A 24,045-nucleotide genomic window follows, 5' to 3' on the forward strand; every position below is an offset into this window, starting at 1 on the left:
GAAGTGGGGGTGAAGTTTCTCCTATTAGTCTGGGAGCCTCTTAAGGTCAGGACAGGGTTGGGTTCAGCATCCAACACCCCCAGAGGCCACACAGCCGCCCCATACAGGATGGCCCAAGGCTGAGGCCATGTGCTGGAGGGAATCCTGCTGGAGGGAGGCAGCAGCGTCTTGTGCAGGCCCAGGGTTCTGGAGGACTGTGCACGAAGGTAGTTGGGGTCCAGCCTGCCTGGCCACAGAGGGGAAGCTCTGAGCAACAAGGCTACTTGGAGGAGCCCTCCCCGGGCTTCAGAGCGGCCAAGCCTATGCTGGTGCTGCCCCTCCACACACATCTTTCTGGCCATTCCTCACAGGCACTGCAGGAGGCCTGGGGACACAGACCCTCCCCAGGGGAGTCATGCTTTCCTGGAAGAGTTAAGACAATAAGCAACTAAATCAGTAGATATGTACAACCCAGGCACAGTCATAGAGGGCAACAAGCAGGGAAGGTGGTAGAGAATAAAGTGGTGGCCAGGCAAGGCCTCTCCCAGAGGTTACTTTTGAGCTGAGACCAGAAGCAGTCAAGGAACCAGCTAGCAGAAGCCCTGGGGATAGGGCACTTGTCTGAGAGGGCTGCAATTGCTAAGGCCCTGAGGCATGAAAATATGCTAAGGGCTCCAAGGAGGCCAGTGTGACCAGAGCATAATAAGAAAGGGTGAGAGATGGGCCCTTCTCATGACTAGGACTCCTGGGGAAAGGGAGCCCCAGAGGCAAGTCCCTGGATTCTCTCTCCTGCCCGTCACTGCCTCCTGTCTCACTGAGGCAGGCCCTACCCCTCTGGGGCCCAGGCCTTCTTTGCACAATGATGGAGTTAGCCTCCCAGGGTCCCGGCTCTCTGGAGAGAGGATTTACTTCCTCATGGCCCCCATCCCCTGCCATTCCCACCACCCTCTGGACCCCAGGAGCCAGGAATGGTGTCTTCCCCACTGACAGTTCCCAGAAAATCTCAGAACTCCCACTCCAGTCCTGGGACCAGGGACTCGGGAAGAGGAAGGAAATTCTCACACACAGCTTGCTCCCAGGGAGTTTGTTCATGTTCCCAGGCTGACAACTGGCAACCCTCAGAACTCTGGCCCCTACCCCCTTCCTCCTCCTCCTCTTCCCCCTGCCTCCCTCTCTCCCCCGGCCCCCCTTCCTCAGCTTAATGACTTCCACATGGGCCTCTGGCAGCTGGAGCCAAGCCTCCCAGCATTGTCTGAAATCTCCAAATTTAGAAGAAATATGAAAATTGTCAACCACTCCTTCCTTAGGGGGTAAAAGCAACATTCGGCACCGGGGGCAGGTCAAGGCGAGGTGGTCACGTGGCAGGCGCCTGGGCCAATGGGGCGCCCGAGAAGACTCAGTACCCGCCTTGTCCCAACACTGGGCTCGCCTCTTCAGCTCATATAAGGTAAAAGGCAGAGGGGCCTTTGTGGCCAGGGAGCAGTGGGCAAGGGGCTAAGGGGAGGGGGGCCCAGTGCCAGCTGTTTAAAAGTGCCCCCGTGGCAGTGGCAGTGAGGAGGGGTGCCAGAGGTCCAGTCAAGTTAGTTGAGGAGCAGTGACACCTCCAATCATCCCCCAAACGGGCTGGTCCCCGTTTCCAGGTCACAAGGAGCCACACCTGGACCAGAACGCAGGAGAGGTAAGAACCAGCGGCAAATGTGGGGTCTGTGAGGAGGGGAGCCTCTGTGGCATCCTCCCCAGGGGGATGCTGCATCTGGGGTCTAGTCCTTGCTCTCTTGCTAACCGACTCTGGGCCTCGGTTTCCCCATCCACACAGGGGCTGGACTGGATGATCTCTAAGCGCCCATCCTGCCCTGACCGGATGTGCAGGATCCATGGTCCTGTTGGCTTTGAGGACTCCTTGTGGCTGTGGTTAAATGAGGGGGTGGGAGCAGAGGGAGGGCAGAGCGTCAGTGTCCCACCGCCTGAGCATCACCGCCATCCCCGAGTCTGCACCCTTCTTGCTGGCTTTGCTGTAGACAATGCTTCTTCCTTGTCTATGGAGTTTGATTTCTCAGCAACAAGAGCCTGGGGCTCCTGGCAAGGAAAACTGTTTTCAAATAATGGTTTCAAGAAGCAAAGCTGGAGGAGAAGCGATGTCAGCTCAGGCTCCGGCAGACAGGCAGAGAGGCGGAAAGGCTGGGGTGTTGGCTCGGCCGCAGCGGTGGGAAGAGCTCCCTGGCTGGGGGATGAGGACGCAGGCTGCAGCCTCAGCTCTGCCTCTCACTGCCTGGCCCTGGGGCCTTGGGGGGACGCCCTACCCTCTCTGGGCTGCAGTTTCCCATCTGTAGTATGAGGCCGATGGACAACATGGTCTCCATGCAGGACATGGCTTCTGAACCCCATTTGAGCCTAGAAGGCAGGTGGGGTTGGAAAGTTCCCCCAGGAGGCCCTGAGCTAGTCTACTGTGTGACCACAGGCTTAGGGTCTAAGTAGACATCTGAAGCCCAGGGAGCTTTTGGAGTCTGAGCCTCAGGCAATGGAAAGAAGCTGAAGGGTCTCTGACTTCAGGCTTGGCCAGGGGAAGGGCCAGCCCAATCTGGAGACCTCAGGACGAGCCTGGCCCAAAGGCAGCTTCTGTTGAGGAAGGGGCCTGATCTCTAAATTCGGTGTACTTGGGGTTCAGGACGTTGGAGTGGGATGGGGACAGAAAAGATAGGAGAGTTTCAAGAGGTAAAGTGGTGGGGCCAGGAGACTCAGAGGAAGGCGGGGGACTCATGATGGGCAACGTGGGAGGGAGGGCTGGGTAGAGGCAGAGGTCTGGAGTCAGGGCTGGAAGACGGGCAGGCAACATTGCTCTTCAGATTAAGCTCTGGCACATCTGGGGCCTAGAATGGACAAAGTCCTCCAGCTCCAGCCTGCCCAGCACCCTTGTTTCCCCACTTCTGGTCACACAAGACCTAAGGCCGTAAAAGTCCAAAAGGAGACTCTGGAATTCAACTGCCTGGATCCAATTCTGGCTTGTTTACTTACCAAACAAGTGGCCTTGGGCAAGTCACTTGCCATCTCTGAGTCTTAGCTCCCTCCCCTATAGAATGGGTATGGCCTTGGATCAGACCTCACTTGGCTGTCATGAGGAGTGAGGGACATATGCTCATAAGAGCAGGATAACTTGGCTAATGTTTATTACAATTAGCCTTATTCCTTTTGTGGGGTAAGATGACCTTAGCTATGCTTAGAGCGATGTGCGAGTGAGACCCAGGCAGGCAGCACACAGAGCTGCTGAAGAGAGAGCAGGAGGGGTGAGGTCAGAGGTTAAGGGGCACAGAAGAGGGATCAGCTCAAAATGTTCAAGAGCTAGGTGAGGTCTCCTTTCCAGCACTTGTAGGGTATTGTGTGGACAGTGTATCCCAAAGTGTGGTGTCTGAACCACTGTATACTCATCACCTAACAGAGAATCCTGGGTGGGGCCCAGGAAGCTGTGATACAAGCTCCCTGGGGAGTTCCCACACACATGGAGTTTTGAGAATGCTGTGCTGTCAAGCAGCCTGAGACCCACCTTAGCAAACAGAGCTAAGGTAACTTAATCCACAAAAAAGGGAGCACCACTCTAGGTCACAGAGGGCTGATAGAGCTGAAACAGAATTAGCCTGTATGGTGGTGCAGATAGGAAAATTATACCACAATTGAGGAGGCTCAGGCACTACCCAAGGCTTTTACACAAATTAATTCACTTAACCCTCAAGACAATCCTGTGAGGTAGGTCCAACTATTATCCCCATTTTATAGATAAGGAAACAGAGAGATGTTAAGTAGCTTGCCTAAGGTAACACAGCTCATGAACTGTTAAACCTGGACACAGTATGTGGGCTGGCTGCCCTAGCTTTGTCCCCAGGGGTCTCCTACCTCCTGCCCTGCCCCATAGCCACCACACCCAAGAATCTAGGGAATCCTCTAGTATACTTCATGAATGTATATGGAGGATTTCCTGGGAGCCAAGGTCCTGGGCTGAAGCTCTTGCATTATCATTTAATCCTCCCAGGATTACCATGAGGCAGGAATCAGCATTATTCCTTCATCTCCATTGGTAGGGAAAGAAAATCACTGGAATTTACCCAAGGTCACACAGCTAGAAAGTGGCAGAGGGGATCTGAATCTAGTCTGCAAAAAGCACGCTCGTAGCCTGTCCACCACGGCACCTCTGAGCGCAGTGATGTGGAATCTCCCACTTCACAAAGGAGACCGGGGCTAGGTGGGTGGCCACACCAGAGTTTAACCTGAGTCTCCTAGTTCCAAGGCCACTGCCCCTCCTTCAGCCCCACCATGCCCCGCTGGACGGAAAGGAGTTTCCTTGTCACTGGTCCTTAGCAGCCACATGGCAGCTCTTTGGGCAAAGTCAGCCCTTTCCCAGGCTGGCCCATTCTAAGGAAGAGCTGACACACATAGCTCTGAGGAATAGAAAGTTCCAGGCCCGGTGTCGCCACTGACCCTCAGGGCTATGTCTGATTTCCCACATGAGCCTTGAGGGTTGAACAGATGGTCTCTGAGGTCCTCACCTTTGGGTTATGCCTGGGCCATGTCTCAATAGCAATTTCCCAACTAAACAGCCCCTGGGGCTCAGGGACACGCGGGCATGCAAAGAAGCTGTGATAAAGACTGTTTCTGATTGTTATTATGACTATTTTCATCCATGTCTCCTGGGGCACATGAGCCAGAGTTTCTCCGGGGTTCATACCTAGACAGGGAAGGCTGGGTCTGGGGTGTGCTCCTGTCAACTTTACAGGGAAGCACCAGATTATTTTCTAAAGTGGTCAAACCACGTCATAACTCCCACCAGCAGTGTATGAGCATTTCCCCTTCTTGACAACCTGGAAATTATCCGAATTCTTGAAGCATACATATTACACATTTTATTTTATATTTATCAAGTTTGTATAATAAAGAATTTAAGAAAGAAATAGAAATGCCATTGCATTCCTGTCCACACAGGTATTTAGAAATTTTCCCTACATGCATCCAAGTTAACAGGGCACTGGCAGGCCCTGGGGTGGGAGCACAGCCCAGATGGCCCTCCCTAGCCCAGCAGTCTGCAGTGACCATGGTCCAATCAGAGCTCGCCTGCAATGGTCTAAAAGAATTCAGGGGAAAGAGCCCACAGTGGCTGCCACCTCCTAACAGCCTGTCTAGACAGCCACATGGGGATTCACCACACATGGTAAGAGCCCACAGAGGCCAGCCCCCTCCCCTCTTGCAAAAGAGGCTCATTGGTGGCAATGCTTCACCACCAGAAACCTTTTCTCCAATTCAAAACATGCCTTAACACACAGCATGAGTCACCCACTGTCATGATCCTAGGAGACCAACTCATCAGCCCCTTTTTGTTTGGATGAGAAAATAGAGGCTGATTCTGGAGCCAGGGGCCTTTCCAGTGTGGGCTGAGTGAATCCCCATCCCCAGGTGATGAGGGGACCAGGCTGGGGTCAGAGTGCTGCTAGTGGGGCTAAGATGCAGCAGGCTGGCCACTAAAGGTGCCAGAGGGGCATAAGGCTGCCTGGGTTTGAATCCCAGACCTGCCTTATAGCAGCTGTATGACCTTGGGCATGATAAGTGTACCTGCTTCATTAGGCTGTTGAGTTGTCTGGATTAAATGATTTAAAATTCATGAAGCTCTCAACAGTGACTGGCATATAATAAGTACTCAATTAAAAATAACTGCGAAAACGTGATGAGAAAAGGCAGTTTCTTCAGGAGAAGGAGATGCCATACTGGGCCCTAACTCTGCTTTCCCTCTAGGGGGATAAGTGGCCCTTGTTCTTTCAAAAATTGCCATGTATCATATCTTCCCAAGCAGCCAACCCTTCACCCAGCACTCTCTGAGGTAAGTACCATTATCCCTCTGGGAACCTGAGGCTCAGAGAGATTTAGTCATTTGCCCAAAGTCACACAGCTTATAGGAGGCTCTGCTAGGACTCAAACCCAGGTCTAGCTGACTCTAGAACCCATACACATATGCTCTAGCACTGCCCCCAATGAGTCTGTGAAAAAGAGCTGCTTCTGGTTCTATCTGCCTAGTAGGACCAACTCTTGGCACTTGGGAAGGAGGCCACTTGAAGGTTGATGCCTCCTTCTAGATTAGGCATTGTTATAGTAAGATATAAACAGAGCCTCCACCACTGCCAAATGCCAGTGGCAAAAATGCAGACAATCCTCATCCATGAGCACACATTAGCATGGATTTAGTACCCTTGGGGGCCTGCTCAGTCCTGGGCTGCCCTTGACTGACACAGCTCATCAGTTATTTGAGGAAGGGGCAGTCAGCTAAGCCAAGGCTGGAGGAGGCAGCCTCATCCTTACACATCCCCAAGAGCCCATCCCAGCCACAAATCTAGGTCTTCTCCTCTAACACCCTCTTCTGACCCAAGCCAAGCTCCAAAGGAGATAGAAAAACCCCAAACTGGAAAACACACTGGACCTTACAAACTTCACAGGGACACTGCTCCGCTGCTACTAGCGTCTGCCCCGTACCCTCCTCCTCCTTCAGGGAAACAGGTGGGTGTGAAGTGTCCAGACAGAGGCTGCTACCTCAGGAGGCCATCCATAGTGGCCATGACACCACCCTGGCTGGGCTCTGGGCTGAGAGGCCACTGGTCAGTCTGCCTGGAGCCTGCCAGACCTCAGGCATGTGACCCAATAACCCCACTAAGTCCAAGGGCATCTGCTGAGATAAGCTGAACAAGATGGAGAGAAAGGGAAAGAAACAGGCTAGTTCTCTGGCCCAAGCTCTACAGCCAACACATGAGTAAGTTCTTCCATTCCTCTGGGCCCTTCAGACTGAGATGATCCAGGATTTGGGATGGGAAGAGGACAGCTCTGGTCATCCCATGTATGACAGTGGATGGAAAGGGAGGGAGGAAAAACCTGGGGTGGGGGTGGTCAGAATAGCAGGGGGCACACTTTGGATAAACAGAGAAGAGAGGAGAAGGCATTCCAGGTGGAGAGTTATTTGTATAAAGGCAAGGCGACAGGACTTTCAGGAGAACAGCAAACAAGCCCATTTGGCTGGAACTGCGGGTAGGTCTAGAAGCTTGGTGAAGTCTGAGGCTGGCAAAGCAGGGAAGGCCTGGTCATGGAGTGGTTTGACTGCCAGAAATCAAAGCCCCAGAAGACAGAAGTCCTCCTTGGTGTCTGTCTCTGGGCAGGAGATTGGTACTCTTCCCCAAAACATCATCCAGCCAAGAGCCCCAGTGCAGGAGAGACCTGGGAATTTGGGCATTGGTGACTCTGAGATATCAAGTAATGAGACAGGAGACCTCAAGGTGGGATTAGGAGCAGAAGAAAGCCCAAGGGCTGCAGTCACCATCTTTAAAATTTGAAGAGCTTTCTGGTGATCAGAAACTGGTTCTTCATAGCCCCGAAGATCAGAGCATGCAGCCCCAGAGAAGCAGGCAGGTGTCAGTGGGTTATTAGGAAGGTGTCTTCAACAGTCTGTCCAAAGAGAGATGAGGCGATTGGGAAGCAGTGAGCTTCCTATCACCAGAGGTATGCAAGCTTAGCACGGACACTGTAGAGAGAAGTCAAACAGTAGAGGAGGTTGGGCCTCATGGCCTTTCCCGCCACCAGGCTGGGACTTCACATCACAGCCCTAGCTGCCCTGGGACAATCTTATGATCCTGAGCCCCTCTGCTGCCTGGATGTCAGATTCCCAGCTAGGCATGACATCAGTTCTGTCTTGATTTCACACAGGGGCCTCTAGGGACCTCCTCTCCCTCCCACTTCCTTCCAATCCACTGCTGCCTTCTGCACTTCCCATGGAGCACCAGGCCTGACCAGAGAGACCTGGAGCCTGGTTGAGACTTGGTCCCTGGGGAACCTTCCACCCAGCAGGAAGACAGAGAGGGTCAGGGTTCCTGGGAGACCTGTTCACACGCCCCAAAGAGTCTACATGGAAATTCCAGGAGGGTCACAGGGAAGCTTCCAATTTAGAACAAAATGCTTTATTTTTATCCCCCTTTCTTTCCTGTCCCTGTTTTCCCCCAGTGGTGGGCAGGGGTGCCATTGGAGGCTGGGAGAGGAAAGCAAGGGTTCTCGTTGGGCAGAATCAAAGGAAGACCAGTGTGGAGAGATGGGGGGGTGGGGCAGACAGGGAGGAGATGGGCTGGGCCTTGGGGAGCTGTATACCACATGGGAAGAGTGAGGCAGAGAGCAAAGTCGAGGGAATAGCGAGGCCTGGGCAGGGTCGTGGGCAGTGGGCATGATCACTGACCAGACCAGCAGGCATTCCTGGACATGCAAGACCAGAGCTACCTGAGCTCTGGGTTCAAGCTGGAGTCAGAGAGTTAGCCAAGATTCCCAGAACAGAGGGCTTTGGGATTTGGGCTTCCAGGCACTGGGTCCCTGTCTCAATGGAATGAAAAGCTACAGAGATCTGTAGATAAGACTAGATCCGTCTCATTCACACTGGTAATCCTGGTAAATGCTTAATAATCACTCTTAGTGCTGAATCTTAAACTCATAGTGTCACAGTCCTATTAGACCCGAAAGCGACCTAGAGCATCAAGGCCATCTACTCATGTTATAGGTGCAGAACCTGAAGCCAGTGATGGGGAGAGACTTGCCCAAGATCACACTGCCAGGGTGGCCACCCAGTCCTGTGCATCCTTCTTTGCCTCTTCCCTGCCTTCTAAGCCAAGATAGAGACTATGGTATGGTCCTCGCAGCCAAAGGAGGGGAACAGAAAAGAGGCGGGTACCCCGACAGGACATAATTGTTTCCAAGAACTGTCTCCAAGAGGTGGGCAGAGGATGACAGCGTATATTGAGTTCTGGCAGCTCTCCCCAGAAAGGCGCTTTTACTGGCCAAACATGATCCCCTAATTTGTGGACTGCTGCAGGTGGGAGGCCTCTTGCAGAGGAAAGAGCCCACGGCTAGGAGGGGAAGCCCTTGGCTCTTTTCCTGGCTCTTTCCTAATGCGCTGCATGACTTGAGATGAGGTCCTCTCAGGCATCAGTGTGCCCAGTGAGGGGCTGGACCCAGCCAGCTTGGACAGTCAGAGATTCCATCCATGATCTGCCCCAGTCTCCTGCGGCACCTCCTCTCTCTTTCTCAGTCCATCTTAGCTTTTTTCTCAGTACAGGAAGTAGAACAGAAGCCTGCAGGCTCCCCTCTGCCAGGGAATAGCATTCTTTCTGCCCAAGCTTTGCTTTCCAGCCTTGGAATTCCCAGAGAGGCAAAAAGCTACAAAGGCCCTTATGAGGGAATCTGAGACCAGAGAGGTTCGGCAGATTGCACAAGGTCACACAGCAAATAACATGTCAACTGAGAGGAGGCCTTGGGGCTCCTGACACTCAGACTAGTGCTCTGTCCACAGACCACTCTGCCCTCCAGAGTAAAGGGCATGTAAGCCAACCTCGTGTGGACCTAAGCACTGATTTACCTTGACACTTCAAACCCCCTCACATGGGGAGCCCACAATCTCTTCCCCTCTCTGCGGCTCAGTTTCTTCTTCTATGAAACAGGGAGATAAGGGTGGTAAGATGTCTCTAGGAGCCCGTGCACCCTAGGACCCCAGGCCTTTCCAGTGTGGCCTCCTCAGCCCTGTGTTCACAGAGGGTGGGGCTACCCTGCCCAGGAAATCCCACCAAGCCACAACCTCTGTCCATCCCTGTCCCACCCCAGACCCCAGGGCTGGGCCTTATCCACAACTACAGGCTCCAGCCCAGCTGCCCCTCAGAGGATCTGGATTTTTCTTACCATAAAAGGACAAGCGTGCCTCTCTTGGTCCCTGCTGCCAGCCCCACTGGGGGAAAGGCTGAGCTATTTTTAGAAAACTCAAGGGTTTGCTCCCGAACTCAAGATGGAGCTTCTCTGGGCCTGCACCCGGGAGACCTTCCCCATCTCCCTCATCTACCTTCCCTCTGTATGCCTCCCTCTAGGCCCACTGCTGTCTCTTCCCTCCCTTCTCCTCTCCTCTCTCTGCCTCTCTGCCTTGCTCTCACTCTCACTCCATCAATCTCTTTTTTTCTCTCCCTCTCCTCCCCTCTTCCTTCCCCCTCACTCCTCCCTTCTCCTCAAATCTCCTTCTCGTCAGCTCCCCTCCTCCACTTTCCTCCCTCAGATCTTGTTTTTGGTGGTTGGAGAAAGTAACACATCTGCACCCCCACTCCCTTCTTAAACACTATTTACAACATAAATTCCAAACATCCGCCATCTGGTTCTAGGAAGGGCCAAAAGATACTCAGAAAAGGAAGTCATGATTATTCCATCTTCAAAGCCAAGGGAATTTAAAGGCCTTCCTCTCTCCCGCCTTCCTCCCAGGGCCCTTTTCTTGAGATCTGACCGATTAGGATCCCTCAGTGAGTGGAAGGAGTCAGTCCTAGCCAGGCCTCTGAATGACTGCATCATGAGCTTGTTGCTTCTCCTCTCCAGGCTTCAGTTCCCTCATCTGACACGTGGGCACACAACTCGGGTGCCTCCAGCACTCATGCTCTGAGACTTCACATTCTGCTTCAGAAAATCCACCCGGTCCAGGTCCTGGGGGCCTGCCTGAGGCTTAGCAGTGAGGGTGAGATGGGGGCAAGGGGAGCGAGAGGCAGCTGTGGGGAGCTCCAGCCTTGATGCCCGTCTCTTTCACTCCATGGAGCTCTGTGCAGACCACTCACCTTCCTTCACACTGACACTCACCAGGAGAATGGCATGGAGTCAAACCATCCCCCTTTATCTGACCCTGGGAGATCCCTGGACACCACTGAATCTAGTCCTCTCCCCACCACATCATGGTGAGGCCCAGAGAGGGGAAGACACTTGTCTGCAATCACACAGCATGCCTACAGGAGACCTTGTGCCTAACCTGCTGCTTTCCCATCCAACACATGCCAGAAGAAACCAACATTTGTATTACCCAGAAAGTATCACTCAGCCCAGCAAACTGGAACCCTGGAGGTCCCCAGTTCCCTGCAAAGTAGACAAGACAGAAGGGAGAACCAACTCCTTTATCATGGTGGGTTGTTGTTTCTTTCAAACAGACAGCATACAAGAGAGAAATACCATGGAAAAGAGGCAAAACAAACCAAAATGAGAAGTCTCCTTGCTTATGGAGACACATGCCCTTGCCAGGGCCCACACAGCCTCTACTTACACTGAAAATGCTCTCTCTGCTCACAGCCACCTTTCCATAAACAGGAACACAAGCTTGACAGAATGTCATGAGAGAGACTCCGGCTATCGCTCTGTAAAAAGGGAGCCATGAGCCATCTGCTCTCACAGGGGAGCCTGAAAATGCATGTTGGGCTGCCTGGAGCCAATCCTGATTCTGACATTTACCAAGTGTGTGAGCTTGAGGAGCACTGTAACTTCTGGGAGCCTCAGTTTCCTCATCTGCAAAATGGGGATAAGAAAGGCAGCTAACTCATAATCAATTGTGACGATCAGATGAAAAATCCTGGGTAAAACAAAGCACTTAGCAGGTGTGGAGCACTTCGAAGGCACCAGCGTGTCAGCTATAACGTATGTTAGCCAGTTAGGATTATGGCAAGTCCCAATGTAAGCCGGGTAGGTGGGCAGAAGTTGTTATCACTGTCACTGTTTTCCCAGGCTTTGTTCTCACTGGAAGGTCTTGTGGATTCTTGGGGATCCTGGTCTCTACCCTCCACCCTCCCAGAACCTGAGCTACTCAAGACTGGGCTTGTAAGCCAGGCAGTTCTGGGCCCCGTTTCTTTCCCTCTCTTCCCTTTCTCCTGCATCATCTTGCTTCAGCCTCAGACTGCGTTCCCAGGGCTTGCTCCAAAGTCCCCAGCAGTGACCCTCCCTGGGGAGGAAGCAGGGAGCGTGTGAGGCTGGTGAACTCAGCTGGGCTGTCAAGGGGGTGGGAGGGTGCTCTGGGAACAACAGAGCCACACAACGGAGGGGACCTAGTAAGAGCCCCCACATGGAGGCCCTCACCCCAGCTACCACATCTTCTCTGGATGGCTCCTCGAACCTTTGCCCTCATCCTTCCTGCTTCTCGTCCTCCCATGCCTGTGCCTCACCATAGGCCCAGCTTTGTGCTCATAATGGAAATTGCAGTCATTTATTGTGGGCTTATGAGGTGCCCGCAACTACACTTGCACTTGCCATCTACCTCATTTGCCCTTCAGTTGACCTTCAAAAACAAGCCATGATTCAGAGAGGTGAAGCCACAAGCTTGAGATCACACAGCTAGAAAGTGCTAGGGGTGAGATTCAAATGCAGGTCTGCTGGGCTCCAGGGCCGATGTCTTCTCAATTCTTCCCCCACATATGGTGGAAACTCCAGGGCCTTGGAGCCCAAGGAGAGCACAGGCTATGGTACACGCACATGTGTGAGGGAGCAGAGGAAGGGGAGCTGTGAGCAAGAAGGCTCCTCCAGAAAAAAATCAGCACGGGCCCAGCGTCAGCCCTCTCCCACAGCAGTGCCATCTGGCTTGCAGATGTGGCCCACTCCCAGCCCTTTGCGTTTCTTGGAAATGAAGGCCAGGAGAGGGCAGAGGGGCTTTTGCAATGACCATGACGATGTGAGCTCTGTTTTGTGGTCATCCAGTCGGCTGCTGCCCAAGCTCAGGAGACAGCTGGATTAAGCATGAGCAACCCGGGGTTTGAGCCAGCCTCTGATACTTGCCAGGGGTTGACCCGGGTACACTGCAGAGCCTCTTTGAACCTCAGTAAGCAGGGAAGTCATTCCTACCTCTGGCTGTAGTTATGAGTGTTCCTTGAGTTACAGGAGGCAGCATTTGCAGGCTGAAAGCCTTGTGCAGCTGGAATTGGTCACTGGCAGACCTAGGGCTGTCCCTTCATCCTTGGCCACTGTGTTAATCTCAGATTTCCATCTATCCCTAAATAGTTCCTTTTCCATGTGTGAAGCTAGAGTTGGAGGTCAGAGGGGCCTCCAGGAAATTTCCTTCCAAACCTGTTCTTTCGCTGATGGAGCCTGGGTGTGCTGGGAAGGGAAGGTGGCCCCTTCTGCTCTTGGAACTTAGAGCTACTCAGAAGACCCCCTATGAAAGACAGGCAAGCACAGCAGAGATAATGGTGGCCGAGGGCCCGAGAAGCAGCCTCCCTGAGGTCTGGAAAATATCAGCAGGCTCAGCCCAAGGCTTCTGAGGACCCAGCAGCAGCCCAGAATCATCTCAATTCCTCAGGGCCCGGCAGCTCAGTCAGGCCCCATGAAGACCAAGGCTCTGGTCACAGGGCCCCCCAGAATCCTCTGATAGGGGTTATCTTTGTTCCTTTCAGGCAAGAGCACTGACTGGTGGAAGCCACCCCTGCAACCCTGATGCTAAAGGAACAAGCACCCCAGAGAGGGGCCTCCTGTGGACCCAAGGAGGGCTGGCAGCAGGGGCCCTGGACACAGAACTGTGAGTGCTCCCCACCTCTGCTCATCGGTACACACACTCCTGCAATAACCCTATGCCTCAGGATAATCTCCCCATCCCAACACTCAGAATGACCAAGAAACCAGGCCTCAGAAAGGAAGAGTTGAAGGAAGGCCCTGCTGATTGATGGGGTGCAAGCAAGTCGGGACCATAGGGCCTGGGTTGTAGGTGAAAAAAAAATGGAACCAAAGAAAGGAAAACCCACCAGAAGCCAAGAATCCACCCTATGCTCCCTACAAACTAACAACGCAGAGACTGCGCTCTATGGAGAACAAAGGATTTGAAGGAGCCGTTGAGGGGGATGGTAATTTTCCCTGGAAAGGAGTAAATGGGGTCATACTCTAGAAGCAGCTAGACGTGGGGTGGTGTGTGCCCAGGTGCACAGTGCTTGGAACATGGTAAAGCTATAGAAACAGTAGCAGTTGTTCTTACTGTCCGTTACCTTCTTCCCCACCTACCAGTTGTTAGTGGAACAGACAGGATAAGGGACCAACTCCAAAAGACACGTGGAAAAACTGAGGCCCAGGGAGTTGAAGGAACTCCATGCAGAGTCAAGCAGACAGTCAATTGCAGAGAGGGGTTCTGGCACCAGATCTCATGAGGATGGAAAAAGAGGAGGAAGATTTGGAAGTGAGCAGGGGAGGCAAGCCTCCGACAAAGAGCAGACACGCCAGAGACATGAGGCGAGGCCCAGGCCTGGTTTATATAACAAATCACACCTGTTCACCTCTGCATGCACCACACGTGTGTGCAAACGTGCGCCCCAGCACAGCACACGCACCCGGCCCTCATTCACTAGCAAATGAGCCTTGAAGATTGGGTCCAAACAAATTGGATTAGGAGGGCTGCAGGCGCCTCCTCCCCCGCGCTGTCGGGCTCCGACACTGAGCAGGCCTACAGAGCAGCCAGCTGCGGTCTCTCACCACGCTGACAGTCGGTCCTCAGCCCCCTTGCCCCGCCCCCTGGGCCCCAGGAAGGGGCCGGGGTCTGAGAGGATGCCATGATGATGGATGGGCTGAGGGAGGTTCCAGGATTAGCTCAAGAGCACACAGGATGTTCATGCTTGTGCAAGGCTCATTTCTGAGCTGTTCCCAGCAACCCACCCCCAGCTCCCCTCCCACCCTCCCCTCCTGCAGCCCTTCCCACAGTCACTGCTGCCAGAGCCCAGAGCCCAGAGCGCGACAGATCTACCCCCCATCACTCAGTCTCACAGCTGGGCTGAGAAGGGACTGGTCAGCTCAGGAGACAGTGGCCTGGGGCTGAAAAGTACGTGGGTACTTTAGAGGGAAAAAGGAATTTGTGAACAGAAAGACAACACCATCGTAAAGGTGGCATCTCAGCGCTTTCTCATCCAGTTTTGTTTAATCCTCAGAATGTGCTTGGGAGTTAGGAGATTGTGCCCATAGTACAGATGTGACTACTGAGGTTCATTCATTGTGAAACCACAACCTCCCTTTCCTAAGCCCCAAGTCTCTGCCGGGCCCTATGTGGGGCCCTGGGGAACCAATGTGAATGACTTACAGCTTCTGCCCCCACTGATTGACATAACAGTCGCCTTTGAGCTGGGTCATTGGGACTGGAGCCCCCTGGTCCTCTGGGGGAGCAGCCCCAGCAGAATCCCTTTTCCGTGAGGCATACATGAGTGGTTGCAGATTATCACCAAGAGGCACCTTAGCAATCAGTCCATTTAGAACACAGAACTTGAAGTCAGATAGCCCCAAGTTCAAATCCAGCCTTGCTCCCTTTTTAGTTAGATAGCTGTGGTCCAGTTCCTTAGTCTCTTGAAGCCTGTTTTCCCTTCTGTAAAATGGGGTTGCAACAGCTCCCACCTCATGGGACTGAATGGGTGGATCAATTCGTGTTTCCCATACCCATTTTGACACAGGGGGAAACAGGGGCATGAAAAGGGAAAGGGCTTGACCAGGGTCACACTATGAGTTAGGGGTTAAGACAAAACCAGATGGATCCCTTCCCCCCCACCCCACCCCCTTACCCCAGTATAAATCCTCCCCACCTGCTCCACCCTACACAGCCCAGAGGCCACGACAGTTGTCCAGGTTGTACCGGCGACTACTGGGACATATCCTAGGTCCTGCCCTCCACCTATAGCCCTGCTCTGGCCTGTGCAGTACCAGAGTCCCAGGTGACCAACGGTGGCCCCCAGCCCTCACTCAAGCTGGAGGGTGGGGGCACACAGCAGCAGGCTCCCAGCCCGAGCAGCCTGGCCATATAAGGAAAGGAGCCAGGAAGGTCTCCTCTCTCAGGCCTGGCGAGAAAATCCAGACAGCCACTGTTTATTTTCTCCTTCCCAGCCTCCCCAGAGCTTCCCGGCAGAAGACAGAGGTCCCCCCAGCTAAGCGACATTTCCTGAAGACAGTGGGGAACAGAGAGGGAAAACAGCCCCTCCTCGGGCAGCAGCCCCCACAACTGCAGACAGCCAGAAGCAGGTAATATTCTGCCAGGTCAGACACTGAGGCCACCTGTTCAACTGCCTCCTTCGACAGAAAGAGAAATGGAGCAACAGAGAGGAGAAGGGCTCGTGAGAAGTCTTCCGAGTGACCCCCCTGCTAACTGGAGACCCAGAGTGAGAAGAAGCCTCTCACGGGGTAAGTGGAACAGGAGAGCCATCCACCGCCTTCTTAGTGAGGTCTCATTGGAAGGAGACTGGGGATCAGGGCTAATGTAGCCTGCTTGCCCAGCTGGCACACAAGACTCAAGGGAAGGGTGCCTGGGGCCAGGGAACCAGGAGGACACCCTTCCTGCAGTTCTGGCCTCCTCCCAATCCAGCTGCACCACCTCCTCCTCCAGGATGCCCTCCCAGGCCCCCTAGGGGCGAGAACCTCTTTGTCCTCTAAGCCCTTGGCAGTCCTTTCTCAGGCAGGCTGTTGTGCCACTGGTGCCACGCACCTTGCCAGGGGCATTTTCCTTCTACCTCAGTACTGCTCTCCTCCAGGGTAAGGATCACATCAGATTCAGACCTGTCTCCCCTTGGCACATAGAAGCAGCACTCGGTTTGCTGAAAGGACAGGTGAAATGCTTAGACCCTATCCCCAATCCCAGAGAACTGGTAAGTCAGTCAGTGGATGAGACATGCAGCATGGAGTTTAAAAATAAGGGTCCTGGGTCGGCTGTTCTGCTAGGAATCCCAGCTGGGCTCCTAGCTCCATGCCTTTGGAAAATCCCCTGCCTATGGAACCTTGGGGATGCATGAGGATTAGCACAATTAAAACATTCAATAAATGACAATTCTTATTACCATCAGCATCACTATGATTTTTCTAGATACTAAAGAACAGAACTAAGCAGCCTATAGCCACAGAGAATATGGAGGCAAATACTTTCCCCAGTCAAAGGTCTCAACCCCGACCCCGTGAAAGAGTTTCCCACAGGAGCGTGAGACTGCCTCCCATCCACTTCCTGTTTCTACACCCAGGAGAGCTGCTATCTTTGCGGCAATATTCTGAGTCCAGTGGGGTGTGCTGGAAATAGCCGTCCATTCCCCTGGTTCAAGCCAGGCTGTGACCTGGAACTGTCTCCTCCCCTTCCTGGCCTTCTATGTGGAGGTGATAAGGTTCCCCTGCCAAACGACCGACCGCCTGGCTGTTGTGCAGATGAAATGTGAGGGGCAGTTTTTCAAAAGGCAGGCGCTCAGGTGCCCCCTTTCTTATTTTTGCCATATCTGCAAGCAATTACAATATTTTAAAATTTAAGATGAGTCCTTTTTAATACCTAAGTATAAATGGCTACTGTAAAAGGGAAACTAGAACACTATCCATGATTAGGAAATAATACAGTTAAGACAAAAGACCATAGAAGTGCAACAGTGTTCTTACTCTTTCCCCTGGTACTGTGGCTTGCAAGACCCTGGGCCTGAGGGAGATAGACAGGAGCCAGAAAAGTGTCAGAGACAGGATAGCACCCAACTGAGGCTCTCTTCCCCAGGGAAACAGAAGGCCTGCAAGCAGTCTTCCAAAGTTAGCACTCAGGCCACATACTCCGCAAAATCGCTTGCTCCCCTTGCTGTGCTGCGTTTAGGATGCCAAGGGTGGTCAGGAGAAAGACCTTTGCAAAGAGTCCCACACCAAGGAATGCAGGGGGCTGGCCTTACCAGCTTGCCTCCCAGCAGCAAATGATCGCTTTTTCAGGACAACCCTCCCCAGCTTCTTACTGAAAGCTCCATGTTGGCCAAGACAAGTGTTTTTTCTGCAGGGCTAGTGGGAGACATCTGAGAGCGGACTAGACAGGCTGTGGCCTGCCCAGGACCCCCCAAGGTGGATCCTGATGTTGGAATCACTCCCCAGCCAAATGAAGTTTGGAAAGAGTTCCTATGCAAGAATTACCATATTAGAGGAAGGCAGTTCTTTAGGTGGGAATACCTCAGGAAGGGGCTGTCCCACTCAGCAGGCCACTGGGCCTGATCTGCCGCAAGTGGCAGACCAGAGGAAAACACTCTTCAGATAGGGGCCTGATTTCAAATTTCTGCCAGAGGCCTAAGAGACACTATTTTTTACGGAGGTATATGTGTTTTCCTGCTCTCTCCCAGCCGGAGAAAAGGCTGCCAAGATGGCAGTATATGTCATCCAGCATTAAGGCCACCACAGATGGCATCAGCAATGCAGGAGGGTGCTCCGGGGGTGCCCTGAGATCTTGGTAGGGCAGGAGAAGTGTAGGCAGGGCTCTGCCTGCCCACTCAGAGTTTCCCACCCAAGCCATGTCTTGAGAGGAAAATGAATTATTTATATGGCCAATCATCTACCAAGTGGCATTCTCTGGGGCCCACTATGACGTACAAAGGTCTCCACAAGGCCGAGGGACCCCACCATTAACAAGTGTGGGTACTGTCCTCAGGGAACTGGAGATCTACCCCAAGTCAGACCCAGATGTAAATAGCTTTGACAATGGAGAGAATGTGATCGAAGAATACGATTCAGCCACTCAGACAATGTATGTTACATATCTACCATCACAAGTGTGGTAAAGGACTAGAAAGAGGGCACAGAATGTGTACAGACATGGACCAAGGTCTCCTGGTGTCTGAGGGAGTCAGGGAGAGCTTCACAGAAGAAGAGGCCATTTGAGTAGAGACTCAGCCCACCAAGAGGAGACAGGCAGGAGAATCATGGGGAGCAGTTTGGTACCTGGGAGCCCTGAGGTGGGGGGCACAGGGCTCCCTGGAGGAGAAAGGGGGCAAGGGCCCAAGAGGAAGAGGCCAGATGGGGTGGACCTCGTAGCTTTTGGTGACGGTTTCAGAATTTAGCCAGAGAGCAGTGGGAGACCTTTCAGCATCTTAAGCCTGGGTGAGACATAGGCATATTTGCATTTTGAGAAATCACTGTGTGAGGATGGCTGGGAAATTACTGGGAGTAGAAGCAGGGAGACCAGGTAGGAGACCAAAGCAAACATTTACTGATTAAAATATAAAGTACCACGAATGTGCTGTTTGGCTGGGATGCATCAAGCATAAAGATAGGATGTGGGGTCAAAAAGGTAGGCTGTCCTGTTGGCTGGCTCTATTTACTGATATGTCTAGAAAAGTCAGCTCCACAGAGACAGCAGGTGATGGGAGGCTGGGAGGGGTTATTTGGTGAGAGGGTTCTTTTGGAGCAATGAAATGTTCTAACATGGACTGTGGTGATGGTGACACCACTTTGTGAAAGGATTAAAAACCATTTCATTGTACATTTTAACTGGGTGAATTATAGCTCAATAAAACTTAAAAAAAAAAAAAAAACGAAAGAAAGAAAGAAAAGGAAGGTTGAGGCTTGGTTCCAGAGGGCGCAAGTGCCAGGCTGAGGACAGGAAACACATCCTGGGTAGTTACAGCAGTTTCTGGAGCAAGAGCTGGAGGGTGGAGCTGAGGCCCCTCTAACGCCCGTTCTCCTGCCTAGGGCGGACTCCCTGCCATCAGCCCCCCACACAGAGCAGCGTGGCGCCCTGTCTCCCAGCCTGAGGTGCAGTGCTGCATCTCTGGTCAGTTGGGAGTCTGAGATGAAGCACTGTAGCTCAGGAAGGGAGAAGTTGTTCTGCGGCCGGCCGGCAGCCTGGAAGCGGTAAGTAGTAGAGGTGCTTGCAGGCACCAGGAAAGGACGGGAATGTTTCCAGTCTCCATCTTGTCAGCTGAGGAAGTTCCTGGACTCAAGTTCTACCTGTGCCACGATCTGCTTTGTGATTCTGGGCAAGTGCTGACTCCTCTGTGTACCCCAGTTTGCCCAGCTGTAAAACGAGGTGTTGCAGCACTCAGTGGAGGCTATTACTCAGCACCCTGACTCTGCTTTCTCTTTCTGAACCCAGGGTGGACACTGCTAATCAGTCAAGGCATCCTTTCTTGAAGCATTCAGTTGCTTCAGAATCCTTCTCAACACCAAGTTCTAGAGAGCTAGAACCCAGTTTCAAAGCTGAAACCCAGTCATCATCTGTGCATTGGACAATTCCTAAAAACACTTTCAGTGCTAAAGATAAAAGTCCTGGGCTTTGAGTTAGGTTCTTCACTCTTTGCGGTATTGCCTAAACTAATCCAGGCATCTCCCAAATACCTCACCTCTCTCAGGGGATTCAGAAAAGCAAGGAGCAGCACAGGAAAATTACTGGGCTAAGCACAATTTTATTTTATTTTTCAACAAGTTTGGGAGGTGGGCAGTGTTACTGACCCATTTTCCAGATAAGAAAACTGACGCTGTTAGGTAACTCACCCAAGATCACACATTGATTGTGTTGAGCCAGAGTTGTAGCCTAATCTGTCTGCCTTCAGATCTATGTTCTTTTTTTTTTTTAAGTGGGGGTACTGGGGATTGAACCCAGGACCTCATGAATGCTAAGCATGCACTGTACCACTGAGCTATACTCCCCCTTCAGATCCATATTCTTACTGACTTAGGAACCTGGGGATGGGGGAGCAGGAGGAGAACATAATAAATCCTGCTCCGGTCTTGTCCTTACATCTTGGGTCACTTTTAGCAAAGACAGACCCAAACACTTTCCATCAATCCTATGGACTTCCTTCCTCCTACTCCCCTTTCCCCATAACTATATTTATCTCACTTTATCCCGTAGGTCCTATACTGTCCCATTTTATAGTTGGGGAAAGCTGAGGTTAAGTGACTTGCTGGAGGTCACCAGCGAGGAAATTGCCAAACAGAGACTGGGAACCAGATCTGTCAGGTTAATTTAGAGTAAAACCCTCCCTCTGGCTGAAGACTCAGAATACACAGGACCCATGGCAATCATGGGGAGGTGGGGGTGCGGGGAGTTACCAGATGGTTTCTAGTTGACAACATGGCCTTTGACTACAGGGAAGGTACTTTCCAGGACACTTGAAGTTCCAGTCACTACTACTCCTGGAGCAATCTCATCCACATCCCAAGATACATGGCACCCACGCTGGCTTCTGCAGATGGGGCTGGATGCAGAAGAAAACTCCAGCTGGTCCTTGGGGACATGGCAGGGCCTTGGTGCTGACGGCCACTCTCTCACCTTGTCCTCACGGTCCAGTTTTCCCAGGAATCCCTTAGATGCTAAGATGGGGATTCCTGGAAATACTGTTCTTGAGGTCATGGTTCAACAGCTGGATTCGCCTCCTTCCCACCCCAGAGTTGTCCCTATGGGGCTTTGGCTCAAGCACAGCATGAGGTCAAGTGGAAGGCCATGTGCTGGAGGTAAGAGGGTTGTGGACTGTGTTCTTGACCTTTAAGTTGCTTTTCTTTCCATTTTCTCCATTTCGTAACATCCTGTGAGTCTGGAATTGGAAGTTCACCACTGTCCTGCTCTTGGGAAATGTGTCCAGGCACTCAGCTGAGCAGTGGTTGAACCAGGACACCATGAAGCATGTGTTCTGCCTCCACCCCACCCCTCACCCCACTTCCCAGCATGCCAAGCAGTAGGGGTCACAAGTATCAAATCAATTATTATCAATAAACGAATAAATGTACATGAATTTATTTTTTAAAGTTTACTAAATTAGTTAGGTAAACTAAAAAAACACAAGTTTTCATTTGATTTGGAATGCAGCCACAGAAAAATGAAAAATGTTTCCATCGAGGTAGAGAAGACAAAAAAGCTTAGAGTGCCCTCTTGTGGTGATGCCTGCCTCCACCCAGTCCAGGAACAGTAGGGCTCACTTCTAGACACACACACACACGCATGCAAGCGCTGAGATTCCTTTTGCCACCCCAGACCCTTCTGAGCCAGTGACTGCTTAAGTCCCATTCATCATCTCATTACCAATATTGCCTCCATAACTTACTTTAATTTGCATCACCTGGCTTCAACCTCAAAGCTCCTGAAGGTCAGTGGGATGGTGAGGTTCAGAGAGGTGAAGTGACTAGCCCGAGATCATCCAGATAGCATAAGGCTGAGCCAGAACTGATTCCAAGTTCACTGGCTTATGCCAATTCCTTAGCCAAAAGTAAAAACAGCAAAAATAAAAAAATAAAAGGAAGACCATCTAAATAGACATAGAAAATGTTAACTGATTAAATGCCAGAGACCTGAAGTGGCCCAGGTGCAACACTAGAACTTTAAACAAACCTCCTAGTGCTTTTCATGAAGTCGGTAGAGACAGTAAGAGCCATGGCTCCAGGATCCTCACTTTGGGGTCTGATCACCACGTTCCCACAGACCAGGTGGCTCCCACACATGTCTTCCTAAGAGGCCACATTGAAGATGTTTATGAAGTATGAGTTCCCCCTCCCCCTCATCCACAGAGACTGGAGCCAACCTGACCAAGAAGAAATCTGATTTGCTCCGAATAATACTATTTTGTGGGGGTAGAGTTCAAGTGGTAGAGTGCATGCTTAGCATGCACAAGGTCCTAGGTTCGATCCCCAGTACCTCCTCTAAAAAAATAATTTAAAAAACCTAATTACCCCCCCCAAAATACTATCTTCCACTCACTGAGTATTTACAACTTACAGAGCACTGTACTAAACACTTTCACAGGCACTGTCTCATTCAATCCTCACTACAACCCAGTGAGGTAGGTTCTGTCATTTACTCCTTTTCAGACAAGGCAGCCAAGGCCCAGAGAGGTGAGAGAACTGCCTAAGATCATACAGCTAATAAGTTGTGGAGCTGGGTCAAATCAAGTCTGTGTTTATGCTTGTTACCTGCCCTTGCCCCCTTTCTCCCATTTGGCCTCGCCTGGCAGATAGGGCTATCCCTGTGACTTCCCCAGGGGGAGAGGGTAAAACAAGCCTTCAGTGAGACCAGAGTGGTTCCTCCTGTGTTCTGTGACTATAATAAAGTGCTGGACCCTTGACTTGTGTCCTGTTTCTTCCTGAGAACATGGGGGGAGGGGAGGAGGTGAAGGCAGGGAAAGCACCTAACAGCCTGTATCAATCAGCTAAGGCTGCCATAACAAAGCACCACAGATGGTGGCTTAAACACTAGAATTTTATTTTAGCATAGTTCTAGAGGCTGGAAGTCTAACATCAACGTGTTAGCAGGGTTGGTTTCCTCTGAGGCCACTCTCTTGGCCTTGTAGATGGCTGTCTTCTCCCTGTGTCTTAATCTCTTCTTATAAGGACACCAGTCTTGTTGGATAAGGCCCCACCCACATGAACTCATTTAACTTTAATTCTCTCTTTAAAGACCCTATCTCCAAATGCGGTCATATTCTGAACTACTGGGAGTTAAGACTTCATGAATTTGAGGGGGTAACAGCCTCAGCTGGTGTAACCCTCGGTGCCTTTACGCTGCCAGACGTTCCCAGGGGCCGGCCTGATAGCAATCAGGACCCCACTCAGGCCAGTCAGAGCCCGGGAAGCTGTCACGGTGTGTGGGAACGCCGGCTGTGGGAGGTCAGGGGGACAGTGCCACGAGATGAGGTCCCTTAGGACCAGGACGCGGGCTGAGGAGACCTCGGGCCTCGCCACACGGCAGCTGCTCCCCTTCAGTCCCCAAGGTGTGACTGACCAGGACGAGCGGGCAGGACAGTCTGAAATCACACCTCACACAGGTGTCGGCATTCAGAGTGAACTAACACTCACTGCAGCACAGGCCTCATGCCCAACACCTGGGGACATTTTAAACACAATTACCCCACCTTTAGCTTGAGCCTCCAAACTCGGCTACATTGTGAGGAGAAAACCCCAACAAACTGACCAGCAGGCTCTTACATGACGATTCCCAGATGCCCAAGGCCTCCCCTCGTCTCCCCTTTGCTCCCCAGAACAAGGCCCGCGCGCCGGCCCTTCACTGCTGAGGGGCCCCCGGTCGCACACGGACCGCGGCCGCCCGGGAGCCGCAGGGCGGGCGGAAGAGGCGGGACGGCCCGCCAGCTCCTCTCGCCGCCGCCGCCGCCCCGCCGTCCCCGGCGACGCACCCCGGTCTTGCTCAGCTTCGCCACAGATCCCAGTCAGGCCCTGGGGCCTTCTCGAAACTCACAGGCCTTGTCCTGCTGAGTTCCTTCTAGAACTCTCTCCCCACACCCCCGGGGAACTCGCGCTAAGACGCGGCTTCCTGACCCCCACAGGCGGGTTCCACGCGGCGGGCCGAGAATCCCAGGCCCAACAGCCAATCCCCAGCACAGGGAGCGTCGCCTCTACTCACCTCAGCGCAGCTCCGCGCCAGCCGGCACTGGGGACCGCGTGCGCCTGGTGCTGGGGACGCGGCGGGGGACGGGACAGCCAGAGAACTCAGCCTGGAGACGACGACTCCCTCGCACACACGAAGCTGTGAGATCCTGCCCTCGTCTTCCAGGATGTCAG

The 24,045-nt window shown here is 52.5% G+C and overlaps 1 protein-coding gene and 1 long non-coding RNA gene across 2 annotated transcripts in view; one reads left to right on the forward strand and one right to left on the reverse strand.

Annotated features, from left to right (window-relative positions):
• Window positions 1-9,743, reverse strand: part of IL17B (interleukin 17B) — a 27,899-nt gene extending 18,156 nt beyond the window's left edge. The window contains exon 1 of the mRNA XM_074360910.1: window positions 9,709-9,743. Within this exon, the coding sequence (XP_074217011.1) occupies window positions 9,709-9,711 (3 nt within the window). The 5' untranslated portion in view covers window positions 9,712-9,743. The remainder of the gene's footprint in view (window positions 1-9,708) is intronic.
• LOC105069871 (uncharacterized) lies at window positions 1,437-22,595 on the forward strand. Its single transcript, XR_835373.3, has 3 exons — window positions 1,437-1,657; window positions 13,203-13,324; window positions 15,655-22,595. It is a non-coding gene; the product is annotated as an uncharacterized LOC105069871 (long non-coding RNA).
• Window positions 22,596-24,045: the final 1,450 nt, after the last annotated feature.

The sequence above is a fragment of the Camelus bactrianus genome, chromosome 3 (assembly GCF_048773025.1).
Source record: "Camelus bactrianus isolate YW-2024 breed Bactrian camel chromosome 3, ASM4877302v1, whole genome shotgun sequence".
Classification (NCBI taxonomy): Eukaryota; Metazoa; Chordata; class Mammalia; order Artiodactyla; family Camelidae; genus Camelus; species Camelus bactrianus.